The sequence below is a fragment of the Trachemys scripta genome, chromosome 1 (genome assembly GCF_013100865.1).
Source record: "Trachemys scripta elegans isolate TJP31775 chromosome 1, CAS_Tse_1.0, whole genome shotgun sequence".
NCBI lineage: Eukaryota > Metazoa > Chordata > Testudines > Emydidae > Trachemys > Trachemys scripta.
This window is the reverse complement of record NC_048298.1, coordinates 105,155,339-105,179,932: the sequence shown is the minus strand read 5'-3', so window position 1 is coordinate 105,179,932 and position 24,594 is coordinate 105,155,339. Positions and strand designations below refer to the sequence as shown.

Genomic DNA, 24,594 nt, shown 5'->3' with positions numbered 1-24,594 from the left:
AAACGAACGTGCTGGGTCATCATCTGAGACTGCTATAACATGAAATATGTGGCAGAATGCAGGTAAAACAGGAGAGGGGACATACAATTGTCCCCCCAACTAGTTCAGTCAGTAATTTAATTAATGCATTTTTTTTTTTTTTTTTTTTTTTTTAATGAGCATCAACAGCATGGAAGCATGTCCTCTGGAATGGTGGCCAAATCATAAAGGGGCATACGAATGTTTAGCATTTCTGGCACGTAAATACCTTGCAATGCCGGCTACAAAAGTGCCATGCAAATGTCTGTTCTCGCTTTCCGGTGACATTGCAAATAAGAAGAGGGCAGCATTATCTCCTGTAAAGGTAAACAAACTTGTTTGTCTTAGCGATTGGCTGAACATGAAGTAGGACTGAGTGGACTTGTAGCCTCTGAAGTTTAACATTGTTTTGTTTTTGAGTGCAGATATGGAACAAAAAAAACCCCTTCATTTGTAAGTTGCACTTTCAGGACAAAGAGATTGCACTACAGTACTTGTATGAGGTGAATTGAAAAATACTATTTTTTCTGTTTATAATTTTTACAGTGCAAATACTCGTAATTAAAATATACACTTTAATTTTAGTTACAATACAGAATACAAGATATATATGAAAGTGTAGAAAAACATTCAAAATATTTAATACATTTCAATTGGTAATGTATTGTTTAACAGTGTGATTAAAACTGCAATTAATTGCGGTTAGTTTTTTTGAGTTAATTGCGTGAGTTAACTGATATTACTCAACAGCCCTAATATAAACCGTCAGGGTGGGGCACATTCCTACTCCTTATGCATGGAGGCCTTAAAACTATGGAACTGGTGCATAAAACACAATATCTCTGTTACAGCAGCATACCTCCCAAGCTGAATGAACATGATGGCGGACACTTTAAGTGGACAGTTTTCCCAAGAGCACGAATGGGAACTGAATGATGAAATAACACAATACATATTTCACATGTGGGGATCACCACTCATAGATCTTTTCGCTTGATCAGTAAACAAGAAATACCCAAAGTTTTGCTCACAAGCAGGACTCAGAGTACGATCCCCGAGGGAAGCGCTTTCCTCATCAAATGGAATGCTCCTCTCCTATACATGTTCCCACTGATACCTCTGATCTCCAGAGTTATACACAAACAGTATGAATGGACAGAGCCAAAATATTATTTATCGTACCGGCATGGTTCAGCTTTATTATTAAAATAACAGCGGTGAGTGTTGGGACTGCTCCCACATCACTAAAAGGAAGCAAGAAAGTGTTAGTACACCAGTCCTAACCTACTTTCATACTCACACACGCACAACCTGAGGCTGGCCAACCCTGGGTGTAATGTAAGAAGAGGGGGAAGGGTGGACGAGAGTTCTTGTCCCGTGCACGGGTCGTCCAGGGTCCGCTGTGATCTCTAACTTGCTCCGACCCTCGGGTTTTTAAGTCCCAGGTTCTTTAGGGGGTGTTTTGTTCAGGGACCTCTGTTCCCCATGCTCTTTGTACCAGTCCAAACTGGCTTTCTAAGCATTCCCAAAACACACCGGCTCCAGGGACGCAATAGTCTGTTTTTCCCCTCGCTGGCCTTCATTGTCTCACTCATTTTGGCTGCCTCTTCAAGTCTGTTCAGCTGAATCCTTCTTTCTCATGGCTGGTCGGGGTGGAATCCAGGCCCTGTTTTTCTTGTCAGGTAGCGGAGAGTCAGATGTGTGCGGTGGCCTTGAGCTGGCTGGAGTCAGCGTCTTATCTTCGGACTGAGCTAGCTAAAGTGTCGAGTTAACCCGTTCTCTGCTCTCTTCCTTCTTTCCCTCCCCCCCTTTCGGCCTCTCGTAACCTGCAAAGGAATCTTCTACTCCACACTTACACCTTTGACCCTCCCCAACATGCTTTGCGATGCTTGCAACAGCGTTAGCAACATGCAGTGCTGATTTGCCTTTCCAGGGGACCTGAGAGAGGGGGCCATTGGGTTGTGACACTCTGCCATATTGACACAAAGATTATCCAAATGGAAATCTAGCTGTATCCATACATGCTATTCAGTACACAACATTGAAGCCCCTCTGGGCATCAGAATCCACTCGACAAGAGCTTTAGCTACCTCCATAGCATTTCTGTACAATGTTCCCATTCTAGACATCTGTAGGGCAGCCACCTGGGCCTCTGAAGACACATTTGCCAACCAGTATGCAATCACTCTCGGTTCAAGCTTGGACACACGACTAGGTCTCACTATACTAGCCTCAGCTACGAACTCCACTCTGAAGTCCCTTCCAGCCTCATGAGGGCACTGTTCTACCTTCACCTGAAATGGAGCATCTACAGGGACAGCACTCAAAGAAGAGAAGGTTACTCATCTTGTGCAGTAATTGAGGTTCTTTGAGATGTGTGTCCCTGTGGGTGCTCCACTACCCAGCTTCCTCGCTTCTACTTCAGAGTTTGCAGTAAGGACTCGACGGTAGAGAAGGAACTGAGGGGATTGGGTTGCACGAGCACTGGTGGAATCGCGAATGGCACTGCTACTGAAAATCTTTGATCAGCAGTGCTGGTACGCACCGACACCTCAACTGGAGCACCCACAGGGGGACACATCTCGAAGAATCTCAGTTACTGCATGAGGTGAGTAACCTTCTCTTTGCCATTTTGTTGGGACCAAGCTGCTACCTACATGTAAGCTGGCTAGTTTAGGCCTAGTCTTTGTTTGGCATAGGTGTTGGCTCACTGACTTGTCCTCATGTAAACTTGCTTGATGCTTGTAGCTGTGGTGTAGGACAAAGGTGATGTTTTAACCATAGAATTTATCCAAGTTGGAGGATATCTTATTGATAAGAGGAAGTTCTCAGTACAGTGGATGTACAGAATGTATTGCCAAAGGGTGGTTATGCAAAAACCAGGAAGTTCTTACATTAAGTCACTATAGGTAGATGGCCCGGACAGCATGCATGATCAGTGGAAATAAACAAATTAGAAAAGAGATACATTATGAAACTACAGTAGAACCTCAGAGTTACGAGCACCAGAGTTATGACTGACTAGTCAACCACACGTCTCATTTGGAACTGGAAATGTGCAATCAGGCAACAGCAGAGACAATAAAAGCAAGTACAGTACTGTGTTAAATATAAACTACTAAAAAAAAAGGGGTAAGTTAAAAAAAAAATGATTAAGGAGACTTTCTGAGCTTGTTTCATTTAAATTAAGATGGTTAAAAGCTGCATTTTCCTTCTGCGTAGTAACATTTCAAAGCTGTATTAAGTCAATGTCCACTTGTAAACTTTTTTGAAAGAAAAACCATAATGTTTTGTTCAGAGTTATGAACATTTCAGAGTTACGAACAGCCTCCAGTCCCTAGGTGTTTGTAACTCTTGAGGATCTACTGTAATGTAGACAGGAAAAGCTATGTAAATTAATGTAGTGTATGAGACATACAGTGCTTAATGTTGATGGGAGGAAAGTTATGATTAGATAATTTGAATAGGTATAAATATGCTCAACTGTAAGGGGTAGCTGAAGCACAGTAGGAGAAATCCTCCAAGACCTGCCTACACCACAGGAGTGGGTAACTTGCCATTGTCTTTTTCTGCTTATGTGTAAGTAGTTATTGCTTTTATATTGTAAAAGCAAGGTATGTGTTTTGGTACAAATAAAAGTTTGAATGACTAAACCTAAGAGTCTTGGCCTGACTATGTTAAATCTCACCTATCAACTTGGGTTTTGTTAATTACTTGAAATGCTTAGACTTAGCTTTTCCCTTTCTCTTGGTTTTTCATACTTGAAGCAATGATCGGAAATCAAGAAAATACTCCTTTACAGCTGCAGAAGAGGATATTGTAATTAAAAAATGGCTTCTACAATTAGGTGATTGAGAAGTCAGCTTTATTAGGTCATCTTATTTTGACAATGGTATCTTAAGGAGACACTGTTCTTTTCTCTGGAAGGGAACAAAGGACCAGAGCAGTCTACAACCATTGCCCGTTTTACTATAGGGCTGGAGACGATAGCGTTGCCACCTCTGAGGTCCAAAAAGCCCCCCATACAGGTGGCATCTCTAGGAGCAGACCTTGAAGGCGGGGTGACTGAAGGGGTTGATGTGAGGGGAAGTGATTGAAAGTGAGAAGTGGGAGAATGAAGCTTTATCCTCTAGGGCAGGTGTTCTCAACCTTTTTCTTCCTGAGGGCCCCCCCAACATGCTATAAAAACTCCACGGCCCACCTGTGCCACAACAATTGTTTTTCTGCATATAAAAGACAGAGCAGGGCAATTGCCTGGGGGTCCTGTGAAGCTAAGTTGCTCAGGCTTCAGCTCTGGGTTTCAGGGCTTGGAACCCCAGACTTCAGCCCCATACGGTGGGGCTTCGGCTTTCTGCCCTGGGCCACAGCAAGTCTAATGCCAGCCTTGCTTGGCGGACCCCTTGAAACCTGCTCGGGGGCCCCCTAGTTGAGAACCACTGCTCTAGGGATGGTACAGCTGTACCAGCAGCCTCATATTGGAGGCACAGCTAATACTGGCAGGTGGGGGTGGGATTGTGTTTTTTGTTTTATTTTTTAATACCATTTACCCGAACTAAATAAGCTATACTGGCAAAAAGACTTTTTGCTGGTTTAACTGCATCTTTTCTAGGACTTTTTGTTGGTATAAAATTGTAAATAATCACATTCCTAACCAACGTTTTTATACTATCAAAAGGTGAGTGAGACTTGGTGATAAAGGGAGCAGTAGGAGGAGAATTATAGGCGAAGAGGTAAAGAACATTACTGAGAGGGAGAATGTTAGAGAAAAGGGAAGAGCTGTAAGTAATGCAGAAAAAGATACATTATGATTAATGACAGGAAGTGGAGTGACGCCAGATTGGCAGAAGGGGAAGGTGGGGAGAAGAATGTGTGTGAGAGCCAACACAAGGATGGCAGAGAAAAGACCAGCTTCTCAGTCTTCATTTCATCACCTTTGTACCTTGAAAGCTGCCTTAACAGGGCAACCTGTGAATGACCTATATTTAGGAATTTCATTTTATTGAATATTGGTCTGTACTTTCATTATGGCTGGCCCAAGTCTGTGAGAAAACAGATACCCAGGAAAGTGGCCTCTCAAACTGCTAAAAGTGTCTACAGAAATATGAACAGGATGGGTTCCTTTTCAATCACCAATTGTTATTGCAAATGTTTTCTGAAATGATGAAATGGGGATCCATTAAAAAATGTTAACTCAGTGAAAACTGCCTGTTGTCCCAGCTGTACTAGTGAAATATGAGAGGGGAAGGGTCATAGATCAACAGAGTTGTTTGGCAATTAGAAGAGTCAAGATTCACAGAAGTTGGGCGGGGTGGGGAGAATTTAAGTCTATAACAAGTTCAGCTGTCTCCAAAGCACTCTTTTGTGGCCAGGGGTGGCCCTGAGGCACCATGCCTCTATTTCCCCTCTTCAGGGCCCTTTAAAAACTCCGAACAGCCTCTCTCATGGCTACCACTATCTCTGTTTGGAGCTGGTTTAATAACAAAACAAACAAAAAAATCAAATACAATCCTCAAGGTCCCAAAATAAAGTCCATACCCCACACAAAGTTCATACTCAGCTCTGGAATCTTCCATCACACCCAGAGCTATTCTTCTGTCCCAGTCTGTTCTTTGTGAATCTGCAACTCCCTGCTCTTCCTAGCTGGAGCTCAGCCTTCTGGCTCTGGCTTCCAGGCCCCAACCTTTCTCCCAATGAGGGTCTCCTGCAGCAGGGTATAATACTGATAAAACTTGTTATAACTTATTCACTTGGAACATGCACAGGGCAAGTAAGTAACACCCACAGAGGGGTGTAGGCTTTGCTGTACTGAGATCGCCTCGCACTGCTAATATTATCCATACAGGCAGTTGTTTGTGATCAGCATAATTGACGAAAATTAGGACTGATACCAGCAAAACTCCATTTTGAAGTCCCCAGATTCCGTTTTGTGTCCCTGGCTGCCATTTTCAGTAAGTAATAGTCACTCCACCATTAAATGGAAACTGCAGATCACATAGGTCTAAATAGAGAATTGGCAGAAAAAGGATGGTAAACAACGACCTAAGAGATCATAACACTGAGGTAAATAACGGTTGCAAGTCTAAAAATAGAACTGACAATTAGCAGAAGCAGGTAAATAAGTAGGATGCTGTCGTGTCTAAAAATAGAATTGAAAAACGGTATAAAGGTCAGTCTGGCAGTTGAGAGAGGGACAGTGAGGAGAGAGACGAACAAAGATTCTGAGCACACGCAGGAGAGACAATGCAGCATAGTCACTGGAGTAAGTCTGTCAGACAAACTTATAGTTACAGCTGTAGTGTAGTGTTTGTGTGTGTGTGTGGGGTTAATAAAGATGAATGAGTGTGGCAGCAGCCAGGGACCATCTTACCCTACTGGTAATGGCATCCCCAGAGGGGCAAGACTCGGCACCACTGGTGCCGCCAAGCATCAGGGAGTTGCTGTCAGGACTTCACCTGGTGCCGCGGCAGCTGTCTGGGAATTGGATGGTGTAACTCAGTTCTGCTGTGCTGAGAACCCAGCGATCTGAAGTAATCTCTGTCCAGGCATCCAGGAAGTGGGAGAGGCAGTTGGAGAACAAGGGTGTAGCTGGATCTGAGGTAGATGGGATTACAATACCAACATCAGGCGTCTCATCAAAATGAGTGCTTTGAGGATCTGAGTGTCTGGGGTTGGACTGCGCACAGCGTGGTGAGATTTTTAGTATCTAGTGTGTTTGACAGAGCCAGATGTAAGATAGTAGCAGATATGATCTGAGATTTGTGAGTCACAAAACACTGAAATGTTGGTCCCTAATTCTGAAGTGATTTGAGCAGAATAGCATGCGTGGATATACAGACCTCAGATAAAATATTAATTTAAGTCTTCTGTGTTTCAAATGAGTTTCATTATAAGCTTAAAGGGATTTTTTTTCTATTAAGATGTTGATTCCAAAAGATAAGCTGTTTGATCTACAACGCAGCATAAGACGCTTACTACGTAAATGCCTTGTTGATAGGATCATTGGTCTGGTTCTAAATTAGTGGAGGAGAAACTGTAGATGATGAAACTGATCATAAGTTTGAACTTTTGAATTTTGCTGCTGGAGAGTATATTTTGTTGCTAGTTTTTTCCCAATCAGCAATTTTTATACCGTTTTTATATATTTTTATATCCTGAAACTGGTGATACAATGTCATCTTGTGACTTTTCATCCAGATGAGACCACGCTAACTTCCTTAAAAGTGGTCACATGTCGCTTTTGTTGTTAATATATTTTTCGGAGGTTACAAACCTACAGGCTTGGAGGTATTAATAACACCAAATTTTTTTTGCATCACTGATTTAAGTGGGGATCTTACAAATCGATGCTTGTGTTAGTACCTGTTAGTAAATACACCTCTACCCCGATATAATGCGACCCGATATAACACAAATTCTGATATAATGTGGTAAAGTAGTGCTCGGGGGGGAGGGAGGGCTGCGCACTGCAGTGGCTCAAAGCAAGTTCGATATAATGCGGTTTCACTTATAATGCGGTACGATTTTTTGGCTCCCGAGAACAGCATTCTATCGAGATAGAGGTATATTAATAACCCTTTTAGTCCTTTTCTTTCTGCATATTTCATTCATTTATAAATCAATTATTCTTTAGAATCTTTGATATTAGCAAAGAGTGCGTTTGAATTCTAAAGCCCAGAATACTAGCTCTTGACCTGTAAGTAACCCTATTCAGGAATTGTATGTATTAGGGTGTATCTAAGAATCCTTGGCATCTCCATGTCTATAAAACTCAAGATAGTCTTAGAAACCATTCCCTTAAAATAAATAAATTATATAATGCTTACATAAGCATATATAAACCTGGGAAACTGATGATGGATGATTGTTACAACAGATGTTTCCTATTAGGGAATGATTATGGGGGAAGAAAGACCCACTGAAAGATATTATTTTGATGAATTGTTAGTCCTCTCAGCTGTAAATAGTTATACCTTCACACATAAATCAGGTAAACTGAGAATGTATAAGAAATGAAAACAGAACATCTATTTCTTTTGGCAAAGAGGGGTATTTGTTTAAAAACCCTATATAATGACACTGTTTTTGGAATTTGGGGAAACTGCTTCCCACCAGTTGCAGTGAAGAAGAGAGCCAGAGCCAGCTCTTTATCACATCAAGGGTGGTAATGCATCTCTTCTTGCTGTATTCTGTATAGTGCTGTACAAATCTCTGATTAATAATCTTTGGTTAAATAATTTCAGTTGAGCCTGTTCAAGAATCTCAAGTAGTCATTAACTCAGACACACAACCCTTACTAAGGATAACCTAATTTTGTTTGGACCAAGTTGCACAGTATGTTTCACACCTGATTTGTCAAAGGAGAAAGACAATACAAGGCAGAGGAAGCAAAGTTCACAAACTATTAAGAATCCAGGGTGAGTTTGAGAAACCTGACTTTTCAGGTCAACAAACCATCTGAAGGAAGACTGACATTTCAGAAACCCCAAGACCTTGGGGAGAAGTTATGACTTCAGCAAACAAGCCGCTCCAGCCTTTTAACCATTCTCTTTCTGCACCCAAAGAACTGCTAGCAATAAGTGCTGTGCCAGCAGAACATCACCACCTGGATCCTTGTCTGTAGTTCTAGCTCCTACTCTGAGAGTCCAGAAGACTCAGAGCTGAATGAAGAGTTAGCAAACCTCCTTTTATCTTGTTTTTTCCTTTGTTTTTTTTTTTTTTAAATTGTAGATGTCCAAGTCTTCTTACATAGTAGGTGGTTTTTGTTTTTTTGTTTTTTGTTTTTTTTTTTTAGGGTAGGATGTGAAAGTGTGGCTGTGCGCATTGTCGTGGAAAGAATCACCCACGCATTGATTTTAGTTCACAGACTCAAGCCTGAGGCCAGTTTATTGCAATACATACCAACGCATTGGGGTAGCAGTCCGAAAACTACCACACCCAGCACAGCACGCAGGCTGCTTTTATTCCTACAAACCGCAAGCATAGTACAAATTATACGTCATTTGAGAGAAATAGGAGTTGGGGTCCATCTCCCTTTCCCGATAACTTCCTTATTAATTTTACAAGAATTGGGTGCATTTTGGGTGGAGGGGCTTCTTGGTGGTTTCCGATATGGGTAATACTTGGCACCAGTTGGGATGCTTTTCTCGGCAAGGTACATGTTATTTTCCGGGGTTTTACCGTTAAGGGCATAGGGGTTCATTACAGGACGCCCAAAGAAGATATATGATTGGCTAGTTTGGCAGTTAGCTGGAACTACAGGAGAAGTTGGCTTTTACTAAAAGCAATTTCTTCATGTAAGTGGTTATTATGTTTCATAAACAAGCGGTTATTATTTTACTGAGGCCTTCCACATTGCTCCTCCTCCTCGGGTCATAACTCTTGATCCAATTTGGCAGGGAATTGTACAGCTTAGTCTTGTTCAGGCCTTGGCCTGTGCTGGCTTTTGTAAGGGAAGTCAGTATATCGAGCCTCTGTCAGAAGGCCTGTGTTCGGGCCTTCTGTGTTACTTTGGCTGATATAAGGGAGGCCACCCGGGCCTATTTCCCCACAGCATGTATGTGCATTGTCACACCCACAAAGTCCATCTGGGGAAGGCCTCAAATGTTTTGCAGAGTTAAACAGCTTTAAATACTTTTCACAAAAATTATTCATTAAAGTGTGTTCTGTGTTTTATGTTTTAAAGTCCTTGAGAAATTCAGATTGTCATCTGTAATTTATGGTAAATAAGAGTTGTAAAAATTCTGCTTATCAAAAGTGTTCTGATACAGTATCTCTTGGGGAAATATGGGGAGTAGACAGGGTTAGCCACACATAAGAACTGAAGTCTTAAGGAAGCTTTATAATTGGCTCTGAGGTAGTGATTTAGACATTAGATAATCTGGTTTCATATTAAGATGTTTCTACATTCAAATTGTAGATTTAATTGAGTCTGATCAATCTTTAGTTGGGATTTATAAGCAAATAGGTAAACATCTTGGAATTCTTAATCCTTAGAATTATTAATTTTTGTATTAATTTGATTTGATTTAACCTCCAATCCAATATTTAGACTAACTTGTTTTGTTTGATAGTTGCAATGCTTTTAAGTTTAGTTTAATGTTAATAGTAGATTTGCTTTGTAAATACATTTTCTTAAATTGAGTTTAGTTTCTTTTAGTTCTAATACAACTTATAAAAACTGATAGTCACATTTCTTTCAATAAGCAACATGGGTCCAGTTTTACTTTGATTTTGTGAATTAAGATTCTGTGATTTGGTAATTTTGTACATGCACTGGAGCTTGTCTGTGAATGAAGTATGTTTTTTGTAAATTCAAAAAAAGTTTAGATAAATTCTGTGTAGTTCCTCTTGTTTAAGAGATACAGCAGCATACTTTTTAAAATCTTCTAGTAGAGAAGTGCTGAGCAAATGTTTTGGCCTGAGGGCCACATTGGGGAATAGAAATTATGGCAGGCCATGAATGCTCACAAAATTGGGGTTGGGATGTGGGAGTGCGTGCGGGCTCTGGGGTGGGGCTGGGGATAAGGAGTTGAGGGTGTAGGAGGATGCTCTGGGCTGGGACCGAGGGGTTCAGAGGGCGGGAGGGGGATCAGGGCTGGGGCAGGGTGCAGGTTCCAGCTGGGGTTGTGGGCTCTGGGCTGGGGATGAGAGGTTTGGGGTGCAGGAGGGTGCTCTGGGCGGGGATTGAAGGGTTTGGAGAGAGCTAGGGGGTTCAGGGCTAGGGCAGGGGGTTGGGCGCGGGGAGAGGCTCAGGGGATGCAGGCTCCGAGCAGCGCTTCCCTCAAGCGGCTCCTGGAAGCAGTGGCATGTCCTTTCTCCGGCTCCTACATGGAGGCATGGCCAGGCAGCTCTGCACACTGTCCCATCTGCAGGCACCGCCCCTGCAGCTCCTATTTGAGCGCGTAGGAGCTGAAGTGGGGCCATGCCACAGCTTCCTGGAGCCACGTGGTGCGGCCCCTGACCCTGCACCCGAGCCGGAGTGCCGGAGTGGGGCTGAGCCGCGTGGTGCGGCTCGTGAGCCAGCTTAAAACAGCTCGCAGCCCAGGTCCAGCCCGCGTGCTGTAGTTTGCTCACCCCAGTAGTACAGAGTATATTAGAGTGAAGATTACTGAAATCATTTTAATTGTAGTGGAAAGGACAAAAAATACTAAAAATTCCAATAACAGTATTTTATTACTCCCAATCTAAAGAATTATGAAGATTTTGATATTTGAGGCAAAGATAAGACTGGTGGTAGCTTGAAAAATCAGTCATGGCTGGGCTCTCCCAAAATAGGAAGTCTGTGTCCTTTTGCTTGAAAAAGCTGTTAGTTTTCAATGAGTAGCAAATTGAAGGGAAACCGCTAGTAAAGCTCTTCGAATTTGGAAATGGTTTGACAAAAGGAATGTAAGAGGGTTTGATTTAGATAACTTAACATGGAAAGCATTAGCCTTTCCCCGGAATGGGTAAAGTATTCGCAGCTTCACTGTGTCTCAAAAATCACTCACTAATATAACTATATTTATATCCTACATGTTTACAACAATTCTGATTGTAGATGGAAAGAAATGTGACAGTTTTACATTTTTCAGACACACACTTTCCCATTCAGATCACTGTCTTCTACTTTTCCACCCCGCCCACCCCAAAAGTTGCAACAATTTAACTATCAGAAAATATAACTGCTGGTAACCATAGACTTAGACTGTATTTTCATCATGAACCAGTCTCTCTTCTTCCCTTTCCCCAAAGTATGGGAAATAAATCTTAGGAATTATGCACCATTAATGACTTTCCCTTAACTTCTATAGTGTGGTCAGGCCAATAAGGATGATTCTGGAGAAATGATTCAGAGATTTTTTTGCTTGAATTTACAGGTTCAAGACATTTTCCTGATTTGATCTCAAGGCATTTGTTGTTGTAGCATCATGCTATGTTCTATACGAGCCACATGACGTATAGATGAAGCTCTGTTATTATAAAGCACTTGGATAGAATGCCTGAAGTTTCTGATGAGAAACTCAAAAAACAGGACACCCAGGTAGAAACTGCCAAATGCATTAATTCAGTGTTAGATCTGCACTTGCAGGTGGCTAACCATAGACCTTATGAGTCCCTTGAGCTCTCTAACAAATCAATCTGCTAACTTTTAATAATAATAGTAATTATTATTATAACTGAAGAAGCAGAACTCTATGTAGGCCAAGGGTGACATGTATAAGGGGACAAAATTTCCTTTTCTTCTCCACTTGCCCTCAAAAGAGAGTGGCTGTTAGGTTTAGATGTTTTGTTTTAAAGGAGAAAAGGCAAATACAAAATGGGGTTAATAAGTACCAATGGTGGTGATGAAATAAAGTGGTAATCTTCCAAGAAGATAACCATATTCTCTAAAGCACTATTAAACTAAATAAAATCAAAGCCCAGTTATGCTACATGGTCTGTTTTTTGACAGTATCTTGAAGAGCCACAGTCTGATAACTTAATTGCAATTTAGAGAATACTACCTGTCTATATGCATGAAGTAGTAAACTAGAGAAGGGGATGGACAAATAAAATTCCACTGGTCTAAATGTTGCTTTTATTAAACAAACAACAAACAGAAGCTCTCAGATTAGCTTGAGGTAAGCACAGGCAATAAAGTTAAAATTCCTTTTGACTAGGGGCTGCTATTCTCAACTTCTGTTGGCTTCTGTTGTCTAATAATTTTTGTTATGTTGCAGGTTGTATGAAGACGGGAAGCCTCCTGTCCGGAATACCATCAGTAAGTGGTTTTCATTGTTACACAAACTTAATAGTAGATTTGTTCAAAGAGTTTGTCATGGTTTCGGTAAGTGTGAAATTATTTTCCAACTCATAAAACATAACTTGTCCCTAATTTGGAGGAAGAATAAGGTTCATGTTTGTAAAAAACTGCTTGTTCAAATCTGGCATTTAGGTTTCCTCATATACATTCAGGGTTTGGGGTTTTTTGTACTCTTTCTACAGAATCTTATTTTGGCTTTTGTATTCCTTTGATTATCACTGCCCTTTTGCATCTCTCTGTATGTAGGTCTGTAATACTTCCCTAAATAGGTGTCTGCAAGTGACTGTCCTTGTGGGGCTAAAAAGGTACAGAAAGTTAATAAAGGAACACAAAATGGCTTTACAAACATTGACTTCAGCCTCTCACTACTCTGTGAACTTGAACAATATTTCCACTTTATAGGGTAGAGTGTAAGTGTCTTGCTCAGAATTGGGAGCAAAACCAGATCTCTTGGTTCCCTGTCATGAGCCTCAACCACAAGACTATCCTTCGTTCTAGAATTGCGAAAAGCATCCTATTGAATATTCTTACTGTATGATCCAGTTCAGGCTAGCACTTTTGCAGTTTATCAACTTCAAACCTTGTTTCTGCTAGACTTGAACTAAATGTTCTCGAGATCTAAACCACAGCTCTGGGTGCCAGGTGACTCGCCCTTTGTGGTTATGGGCAAGCCACTCTGTATCAGATTCCCCTTTTGTAAAATGAGGATAATATCAAACTACCTCATAAAGATTATGGAAGTTTTCATTATAGATGGAGCAGGTAGCACTTGCCTGTTACTAAGGTTTCCCAGTCTGAACGTTTTTTGGAAGACTTCAGCCAAAACAGCTCAGCTGTTTCTGAGAGTGGAGTTAGAGAGAATGGAGCTTGTTTTTCACTGTTTAAAAATCCCTGGTTCCTTAGGAAACCTCTAGTGCTCCCCTGACTTGGAGCAGGAACTTGAAACTTGGCAGGGCCGTGGCTTTGTATCAGTGATACATCTTTTGTTGTCCCTGTAAAAATGCACTCAAATTTGGTCAAGTTATAAGCCGTTAAAACATTGCAGTTCGCACTTGCAAGAGTTTAACAGCTAAAATCGCTGAAGATTCTGCTAATACTGAGTATGCACCATCTCCTAACAGCTCCTAATGCTGACCAGGCTATAGATTTGACATGCCCATAGAGCAACTGAACATGCTTCTTCCTCTCACAGCTTCTACATGTGACCAGACTACATGTGCCATCTCCAAAGTGAGTGAGCATGCTTCAGCCTAAACCTACAGGAGTGAAGACCGTCTTTCCCTGTAATGGTTGCTCCAGGCTGGGGTGGAGCCAGGCACTGGAAATGAGAGCAGGAAGCCTGTTTTATCCAGTGTTCTCAATGACTCATGCTTCCCACTGCGGGCACCCAGGCATTGTGGAGAAGAAGACTCTTTGACTCAAATGCAGAGGGGATATGAGCCAGATGTAGGACATGTCCCAATCTATTCCTCTGGTCTTCCCCGACAAGAATCCTGGGATGGAGACTGGAACTGGAGGCTGGTAGGGGGTGGAGACGGATAGGCTGGGTAAAAAGACTATGTCAGGGAGCCTGCAAGGCAAACTGAGCTGGGAGGCGAAGGAAACTGAGACTGGCAGTCTGAGCAGACTGGGACTGGGAACCAGTGAGGGTCCTGGACGTGGAGGGGAAACAGAGCTGCCACGGTTGCACAGGCAATTCTGACATTTCCTAACCTTTGAGTTCTTCACTTTACAACTTTAATAGGATCCTGGGACCAAGATCCAGAGGTGATGCCTTTTTCATCCAATGGGACACACCTCTTCTGTATGCCTTCCTTCCTACCCTGTTACTGTCTGGGGTCATACAAGGGCCAGCTAAGCCAAAGTCATCCGCATAGATAGCCTCCACGTGGCCAAGCAAACCTGATATCCATACCTACAGCGGATGTCAGCATGCCCACCACGTGTCCTCCCACTTTTTCCAAATCTCCTTTCACAGGATGTAGGTCAGACCTTGCACCTGAACCTGGAGCTACTCCACTTGAGAGCTTGTCTCCTCAGTGATTCCAAGGCGAGGAGATGATCTGCTCTGAGGAAGTCAGACATTTTGTTAAACAGTAGACAAGTCAACTACACGCTCAACATACCTCCACGAATGTAAGAGATTCCAAACATGATGCCTAATGACAAACAAATTGAAGCCACCATCTCTACCCCTGCCATTAGTCCTGGATTACATACTTCATCTTAAGAAATCTGGTGTCTCATTGAGTTCACTCTGAGTACATGTGGCAGCAGTCACAACCTTCCAGATAAGGTGGATGAGGTTTCAGTGTATGGTCATCCAATTACCAAAAGATTCCTATAGGGCGTACGTAATCTCTACCTAGAACCCAGAGCCTCAACTCCTCCATGGGACCTCACTTTAGTGCTTCGATCTTTCACAAGCGTCCCATTTGAACCTTTGGCTACGTGCTCACTACTACACCTTTCCATGAAAGTAGCCTTTCTCGTTGCCATAGTGTCCACAAGGCATGCGTCTTGGGACCCTTATGGCATACCCACTATATATGATCTTTCTCAAGAATAAGGTCACCCTAAGACCGCATCCTACATTTTTACCTAAAGTCCCTTCTTCATTCCACCTCAACCAACCCATTCATCCTCCTACATTCTTCCCTAAACCAAGAACAGACAAGAGGCAGCATTCCAGACCCTGGACGTCAGAAGGACACTAGCCTTTTATCTCAAACAGACCAAACCGTTCAGAAAAACTCCTAAATTGTTTCTCTCCACTACAGAGGGGTTTAAAGGCAAATCCATATCTAAGCAGAGACTTTACAAAAGGATTTCAAGTTGTATCCAGTTTTGCTTCTGTCAACATGAGCTACAACCCCGATCATGAGTCAGAACACACTCCACAAGATCAGTTGCAACATCGGTAGCCTTCTTGAATAACGTGCCTATTACTGACCTATGTAAAGCAGCCACTTGGACATCATCTCAGACATTCATACAACACTATGTCATTGACCAGGATTCACCATCCGACACTCGGCTGAGAGAGACAGTCTTATTGTCCATTCAGACCTAACTCCGAAGCTCCTCCTTCCCCCTGAGGGGCGCTGCTCTACAATCTTATAAAGTGGAGCACCGACAGGGACAACACTCAAAGAAAGAAGAGGGGGTTACTCACTTTGTGCAGTAACCGATGTTCTTCAAGGTGTGTTCCCCTGTGGGTGCTCCATTACCCACCCTCTTCCCCTTTACTTTGAAGTTCAAAATGAAGTCCTCTGCGGTAGAGTCCCTCGACGTCCAGCAAGCTCTGGCCTTCTACTTGCACAGAATGAGACCACTTAGGAAGTCCTCGAGACTATTTGTTGCAATAGCAGAGATACTCTGGGCAAACCATCTCCACCCAAAGAATCTCCAAGTGGATTTTTATTTACATTAAACTCTTCTACAAGTTGTCAGGACCAACTCTCCCTACAGGGTTGCAGGCTCACTCCACAAGAGCTCAGGCTTCAACCATGGCCTCCCTTCAGGACGTGCTTCTTGTAGACATATGTAGAGTAGCCAGGTGGAGCTCTGACTCGGCAGTGAATGCTTCTTTCAGCATGGCAGTTCTCCACGTGACCACTCCATCCTCAACCTTGCACTCTCCTCCAATTTAGGTACTGCTTGTTAATCACCCTCAGTGGAATACAATAGGGACCATCACTCAAAGAAGCAGAGATTTCTTACCTGTAAGTGGAGGTTCTTCAAGATGTGTGGTTCTTATCTGTATTCCACTTCCTGCGCACCTTTCCCTCTGCTGCAGATTGGTCAATTCACGGTGGAGAAGGAACTAAAGATGTAGTCCATCCGTTTTGCCCTTTATCGCCTCAGATGGAAGCATGAGGTGAGCCAGGGCACATCCCCCTCCCTGCAGTGCTTTTTAGGAGTTTAATTGGAGCAATTGCCCCCTTAAATTCATATGGAGCATGAAGGAACTTTATAGGCTTGTGGGGTACAAACAGCCTCACCATCTGAGAGTCACTTTAGGATTGGCAGATCCGAAACAGCCAAAAAAGTCACCAGCCCCACATAGGCTCTTGAATGACTGTCCTATTCTAGTTTAGAAAGAGAAATAAGTTTTCTTGGGCTTGCATGGAAGAGGAGGGATTGATTGGCACCCCTAAAGAACATTCTGAGGCTTGTTACGAAGGATTGAGGGAAGGAGGAAACCATGAACTGTGGAAGGTTTCCCAGAGAGTCGATGCTCCAGGGGGAGCTACTTTATTGTACACTTTCTAACATCTGCATGATATTGGCTCCTCTCCTGTTAACCTCAGAAAGTCAGGAAAACAGTGCTTTCTCCTAAATAAGAACATTAGTGCCCTTTGTTTGGAGTCTAGTATGATTTGCTTCATTTAAAAAAAAAAAATAGACAAAATTTTAAAGTTGAGAGTACAGTTTACAAACAGCCTTAATTCTGCCCCATAGTCATTTGAGAGATTGACTACTTTTTTAATCCATAAATTTCTTCTTACTAGTGCCAACTACTATAGTTGGATCTTATCTCATTTGCTAGGCATTTTTTGAATGCAACAACTGTAGATGCTTAGTTTTTATTAGTTTATATAGTCTATTAATTGACTTGCAACTTGCTAAATTAATTGGTATTTTAGTCTTTTTAAAATGTAGTCATCTTTCTTGAAATGTATACAAATGCTTGAGCAGTCCAGTAGTTATTTAATTCAGATCTTGAAAGCAAATAGATAAGTTTTTATTCTCTGATTTTCAGGAGACTTTATGGTGTGATACTGGGTACCTGGAATATCTATATTAAACAGAAATGTTCGACACCAGAGCCCTTTATCATATGTAAATTTTACAAGTTACTGTTTTCTCTTGATGTCATATATGTGCTTGACTCCATCCCTTCTGGCTATTGAATAAGTTAACATTGACAAACAATATTAAGAAAGGAAGATGAGTATTTATATTATATAGTTAAGAATGTCAAACTGATTATACTGAATATTATGACTTTGCATACAGAAATTAGTGGCTGGCCCTAACTGCAAGGAGGGTGAAATTACATCTCCAATAGAACTGGAGAAAAATAGGACACAAATATTTGAGGGGAAATCTTTTAACTACAAATGATTTTCTCTCCTCCCCCCCCCCCTCCTCCCCATATTTGGAAGTCTGCTTCTCTGTATATCAGACTTTTCAAAGTGAAGCTTCTTTTTTATAAAATGTGCCTTATGCTTTATTTGTCCTTGAGTTGATATTATGCTTTGTAAATGTTTGAGTTCAACTGTTTTTACTTGTTGCTTATTTTAGCCTATTATTGCATACATTTCCTTGTTTAAGCAAAAATGAGTGAAAACAAATATAAAAATCCAAATTCATATGCTGTGACTTTGTTTTTCGTAACTTGATCATATTCTGGGAAAGAACTTTAACATACTTTTTAGCATTTGGGGTTTTTGATGTCAGTATTATGGCTCATAAGTGAAGTTTTATCTAGCAACTTCATTTCATTCAAACAATTCTGTTAGTGGATTTTTGAAAGTTAGAATAAAAACATTTATTGGCATAAATATAATTAATATTTTGATTTCTTTTTAGAATTCTGAATTTAAACTCAACAGAAATAAAAGCAACACGAAGACAGGATGAACTGGAATGTAAGACCACCCCAAAATGCTGATAATCAGAAGAACTTGCAAAGTCAAGGAATTCATTTTTCTCACACGCTTTCTAATGCATGTGCTTTCCCTCAGACAAGCACGTACTCTACTCAGAATACTTGTACTTATCCTGGAAGTAACCAGACGGCATATCTGCAGTCTAACATGAACATGGTTACAAATCGATTACCTTTTCAAAATACTGAGGGATACAAAACATTGCAGCAAGCACTTCCAAAAGAATCTGTACCTGGTAGAGTTTTTGTTACCTCGCAACGTTCAATTGAGAGGCATCCACCTTCACGTGTACAGATGAGGAGGCTTGTTCCTAAACAGGCTACACATGTGCCAGTAGAGACTACTCTAAATCTTTGGCCAAACTCTGTGTCCAACATGCATGCTTTTTCCCAATCAAGAATAGCTACTGCATCATCACAAACAAGCCCTGCAAACAATTTACAGAGTATACCACAGAAGCCACAGAATCAGTATGTGACTACAAATACGTATCCTATGCAGCCTCAAATAGCACAACCTAATTTTGCAAGAACTGTGATGTTTTATCAAGGTAACCAAGCATGCAATACGTCTTCACAGGAGCTGCCAATAGAATGGGTACCACAATATAACTTGAATGGGCCTGCATCTTCTCAACAATGTACTACAATACCTATTAATCAGTCATCAAATGAGTGTGTAAATTCTCAACAGAACTCTTTGGCTTTTGCTTTGCCTACACAACATCTCCAGCAACAAGTACACTGTCCAAGCACTCCATTTCAGAATACACATTCATCAAGTCCAAACACTGCAATAGGTGTACAATCGCAACAATATGCACCAGCCCAAATTGGCTCTGAAGATCATAATGGAAATCCTCCACATTATCCTTCTAGTTATGATTGTAGAGCTGCAGCACAATCTTTGACAGGTCTTCAACAGGTAGTTCCAAGTATATCTAATGAACATATCCAAAACCACCAGAAACCTATGTCAGATCACAGTAATGTTTCTTACGTTAAAGATGTACAACAGCACTGGCAGAACCTAGAGTCTGGAGAAACCAGTCAGGCAACTGGAAATGTTTATAATTTAAGTGGGAATGTGACAGCAAATCAGTCTTTTAATGCAACAGCTAAGCCTTCAACATACATTTTAGAAAGGTATTTTAACAGCATGCAAGAAGCTGTGATAGCTCCTTCTGAGCCACCGAATAAAATAACTTCAGTACAAGAAAGCCCAATTAGTGGTTCAACAGATTTGCCCGATAATTCTAAAAGTATTTCATCAACAGATGATAGATTGAAAGTAACAAAAGAGAGTCTGGCTGTGGAAGCTCAGAAATTGTTGGAAATTAAAAAAAAATATGCAATACTTGAAAGGGTTTTTTTAATAAAACAAAAACTCTTGGCATCTTCAGAACATAATAAAATGACCTCTGACCTTCCTCCACAAAATCGAAACACTAACCTTAAACTTTTTCCACATGTGGCCAATCAGACTGAAACATTTTCACACTCTGGTACAGTGGGAATGAAGAGTCAACAACTGCCACTTCGTCAGTCTTCACTTGAAGAAAGAAACGACAAAAACATTACCAACACTGGCAGTGAAGGATTAGATAAGACTCCAAATAGTCATTGGATTAACCAAGGAAATTCTGCTTCAAGCTCTGTTTTGATTGCCTATCAGGATAAACTCCCAATTCATTTAAATAATCTTGAGAGAACTTCAGTATTAGGCCCAAAGAATGCACCAGCTGCAGGTCCTACTCAAGAGACCAGGAAATGCACCGAAAACACTTTGGGTTTTACCAAACTTAGTAGCTCTGATAGAGTCCTACCAGAAAATATATCAGTTAGCACTGGGGAAGCCTCACTTCTCCACTCTGTTCTTCTAAGTAGCGTGAATATTTTGCAAGAAAAAAAGTCTGGTGCTCTTGCTAATAAAATGTCTAGCCTCCTTCAAAATGAAAAAACAACTTCCAATTTAACACTGTCAGGAGGAAGTTCACTGGCCAGCAAAAGAGAAGCAAAAGGTGCTGTAGAGACAGTGCAGTGTTCAATATCTGCATATCCTGAATTGGATCAGCACACTAAAGGCGTTTGTTCTCAGCCAACGGAGAACACCAAAACTTTGAACAATGAGAAGATATTCGGTACTTCTCACATAAATCCTCTTGCTTCAGAAACAGCTGAACTAGGTGTAACTAATGGTGTAGCTGAGAATACACCACCACCAGTTGTTACTGGAAACTCATTTTCTAAAATGAACAGCTGTACTACTTCTATGGAAGAGCTAGCAGCATGTCTTGCTTTGTGGAGAAAGTGTCCTTCAGAATCTGTGGATGTTCAATATAGTCAGTCAAATAAAAGCATAGAATCAAATCTGATTTCATCATCTTATGAAGGATTTCATGATCAGAGTACATGTCGTATCTTGGAAAACAACCAAATTGCAGTAGCTAAAAGAGACCTAAATAAAGTTACAATAAGTACAAATGAAACAACTTTGTCTTCTGCAACAACTTCTGTTGGGCAAAAACATGATACATTGGGTTCCAACTTGATCAAAGGTTTTGAACCCCAAGTTGCTGTAGTTTCTCCTTTAATACTTTCTAAAGAGAGAACTTCAAGTGAACGTCAAGAAAAAAATGCAACATTTTCTGCTGAAATAATTTATCCAGTGATTGAAGGAGGTAGTGTATGTAGTCTACAAGAAAAGAAACAAAAAGATATTTCAGTAGTGGCAAATACCGATAAAGGGATAGTGGAAACTACTTATTTACTATCCGATAAATGTATTCCAATACGGAAAGTGGATTCAGATATGCAGTACACCAAATCAGCTAATGGAAACAAAATAGTAAAAGATGCTGTAAATTCAAACTGCTCGTATGATGTAAACAACAGGAAAGCTGATCAGTTTGCACAAGAAGTGAAAAAAACTAATATGCAGCTCAGTTTACAAAACAAAATTTCTTTGCCCAAAACAAGCACAAATGGTTCTAGTCCAGTGTCTCAAGAAGAGCTAACAAAGAATAAAGATTGTGAGGACTTTGTAGAACCAGGGGGCACTACCACGATTGTATCAGAGGATGACATGTTACAGATTTCCAGCGTATGTTCACTTGTTGAAAGTGATGCATCTTATAATTCACAAATAGCCAATATGTTCAGTTCTGTCCCTTTGATGCATTTAGAGAAAAATGGTGCCTTGTTAGAAGAAAATATCTCTAATGCAAAGCATAAAGAACAACAATTGGACACTTGTAAAGGAGAATCTGAAATGAAAACCAGTGTGTTTGAGGGGGAGAGTTTTCTGCCATTGCAAAAACCTGCATCTAAAGCAGGTTCCACAACAAAGTCATTAGGAGTACCAAGTTTAGAGATGTTTTCATGTGATACAAATCAGTGTAATACAAAGCTTTTGGATGATGTAAATGTAAGCAGTTTGGAGGAAGAAAAAAATGAAGACACTTCTAAAACTATTTGTCACTTGGGACAAAAAATAGTGCAAAATATAGTTTCCGGGAATGGAGAAAATATTGTTGATGTTAACCAGGAGTTGATCAGAAATAAACAAGACCTATCATTTAATGTAATTGGTGAAACAGATGTCTATTCTACTGCAAAGGAAGAAAATACACAAGAACATATATTCAGTGAAGGGGAAAATACAATGGACAATGGGATTAGTGGTAATAGAGCAGTACCTGTAACCTTTCTAAATGATCAGCTGACTGAACTTTTGAAAGAGTTTCCTTATGGGATTGAAGGTGCAGACGTACTGATGAAAGAGCTGACTAAAAATGAAGATTCTGTGATTGAGCCAACAGAGAATCAAGTTGAAAAAGGAACTCAAGCTTATAGCAAAAGCTGTGATCCTAAGGATCCAATAAACCAAATAAAAATCACAATACTAAATTCGGAACAAATGAAAGAACTGTTCCCTGAACATAGTCAACAATCCTGTAACAAAGTCATGGTGGAAAACACTGAAAATCAACAACTGGAAATCAGTTCATCAGAGAGAGAGACTTTAGAAAACTATATCCAGCCTGATCCGTATCTAGGCATGGAGGGGGAAAAGAACACACAGGAAAACGCAGCCCCAAAACGAGAGAAAAAATTTACGTATTGTTGTTTAATGGGTTGGTTAGCTTCAGTTTATGCAGTGCCAGGGTGCTCATGCAAATCTCAAGAGGATGTTGCTTCAGAGAAACAGGATGGTGGCAATCAGTGTTCAGAATCTGAAAACACTGACTTTAAAGGGAGACAGGAAACAACTAGTAGACCTGGTCGCATAACAAAGACTAACTGTGCAGTGGAAAACAACCTGCAGCTTCCTGTCAAATTACATGATACAAGCAAAAATCTTCCCACATTAGACAAAGATAGAAAATATGCCCCAAACTCTACAATAAACAAAGATATTAAGCTAAAAGTAAGTAACAAATCAGCTAAAGCACACCAAGAAATAATCAGACCTTTTCATCCTTCTGATAAAAGAGAAACTGATCAATTCAAAAGAATGAATGGCCAGTGGAGGGGAGAGTTGCAACTCCATGTATTAACTCCCTCTTCGGGGAAAGAAGTTCAGACTAGTGAAACAGATTCTCAGAGATGCACAAGGGAGGAATTTGCTTCAGGAAAGGTCCATCATACAAATGTAGAACACTTGATAATATCAGCTAAAAAAAAAGAAAAAGTCTATAAAATGGAATCTTTTGAAAAAGATCAAACGCAAACAGAAGGGTTGGCCATGAAATCCAAGACACATGTCCACAATTCAAAAATTTCAGAAACCATCGAGGTCAAACAAACTAAAATATACGAAGAACATAAATATAAAAAACTTGAACTGAGTGCAGGTGAAGCACACAGAGTTAAGACACATAATTACACATTTAGCAAGAACGGACAAATTAAAGAGAAGACAAAATTGTCAACGGAAATAAAACATAAGTCGGATAATCATCCTGGAGCCACAAGAAAATCCCCAAATGCAAGCTCAGGAAAGTATGAATATTCTCAGCATAAATCTATAAATGTCCTACCTTCACAGGAACGTTTATATAGACGAAAACGGAAAGAAAACATGATTGGGAAGAGAGACTCAAAAAAAACAAAATTGGAAAGTGAAAGAATCAAATATGAAACAAACACTTTTGAACGTGCAGGATATAATAAACAAAGTACTGATGTGGCATATTTTGAGAAATCTGCAACATCGAAAGAAGAAAATGTCTGGAAATATAAAAACTTCTTAGCAAATCATAATTATATCCCCAAACCAAAGAAAAAAAAAGGACGCCCTTCTAAAAAGTCTAAAACCTACTTTTCTGGCAAAGAGAAAGACCTGGATATTCAGATCAGAGAGAAACATTCTGAAAAAAATCCACAGTGTTTAAGTAGAAAAACTAGTAGACTGAACATTTCTCTTCAAAGGGAACAAAAAAAAAACTATCTGAATAGAGTTGCGTTTATACGTACTGCCCAAGAAAGCATTTGTCTGACAAAACTAGACACATCACCTGCCAAACCTGTATGGCATATAAAATCTAATAAAGTTTCAGAGTCCAGCCAGGACTGGAAAACTGATAGCTCACCTTCAGAAGAGGATAAACTACACAGACCACAAATGCTTGAGTTTAAATTATGTCCAGAGATACTGTTCAGAAATACAGCCACTGATGGAGAGAGTCTGGATATTGCACACTCCTCTGAAAGAGACACATCCCTTGTGGCAGGTGCAGTATAAATTAGTTTTCTCCTTATCTGTGAAACCATATAAATAATTAATGTGGGGTCTTGTGTACGAAATGAGGCAAAAATTAGGTAGAATGCTGTGATGCAAAGCCAAGAGCAGTTTATTGCCGGTATTGGGCTTAAAACCACATACCCCCAAAATGTGTGTGTGTGTAATATATATATAATAGAGAGTTTTTTTTTGGGGGGGGGGAGAAGAGAATTGATATAATTTTGTGATTTATTCTCCTGTGAAGTTAAGAAAAACAGTAGAAATTCCAATCTTTTAAATTTCATATTATACAAAACTATAAATTGGGATGGCTGAACTTACTATCCTTCTGAGCCACATATGATAATCTTCAAAAGTTCAAGAGCCAGGCAT

At 40.5% G+C, this 24,594-nt stretch overlaps 1 protein-coding gene across 3 annotated transcripts in view; it reads left to right on the top strand.

The window, feature by feature from the left end:
* The window catches only part of RESF1 (retroelement silencing factor 1), a 41,843-nt gene that overhangs the window by 14,712 nt on the left and 2,537 nt on the right, over positions 1-24,594 (top strand). For 2 of the 3 annotated variants that reach the window (XM_034780136.1, XM_034780118.1), the window contains exons 2-3: positions 12,717-12,757; positions 18,398-24,211. In XM_034780136.1, the coding sequence (XP_034636027.1) occupies positions 18,445-24,211 (5,767 nt within the window). In that variant the 5' untranslated portion in view covers positions 12,717-12,757; positions 18,398-18,444. Of the gene's footprint in view, positions 1-11,873; positions 12,038-12,716; positions 12,758-18,397; positions 24,212-24,594 lie in introns of those variants that run through there. The other variant, XM_034780128.1, reaches the window with a different exon arrangement.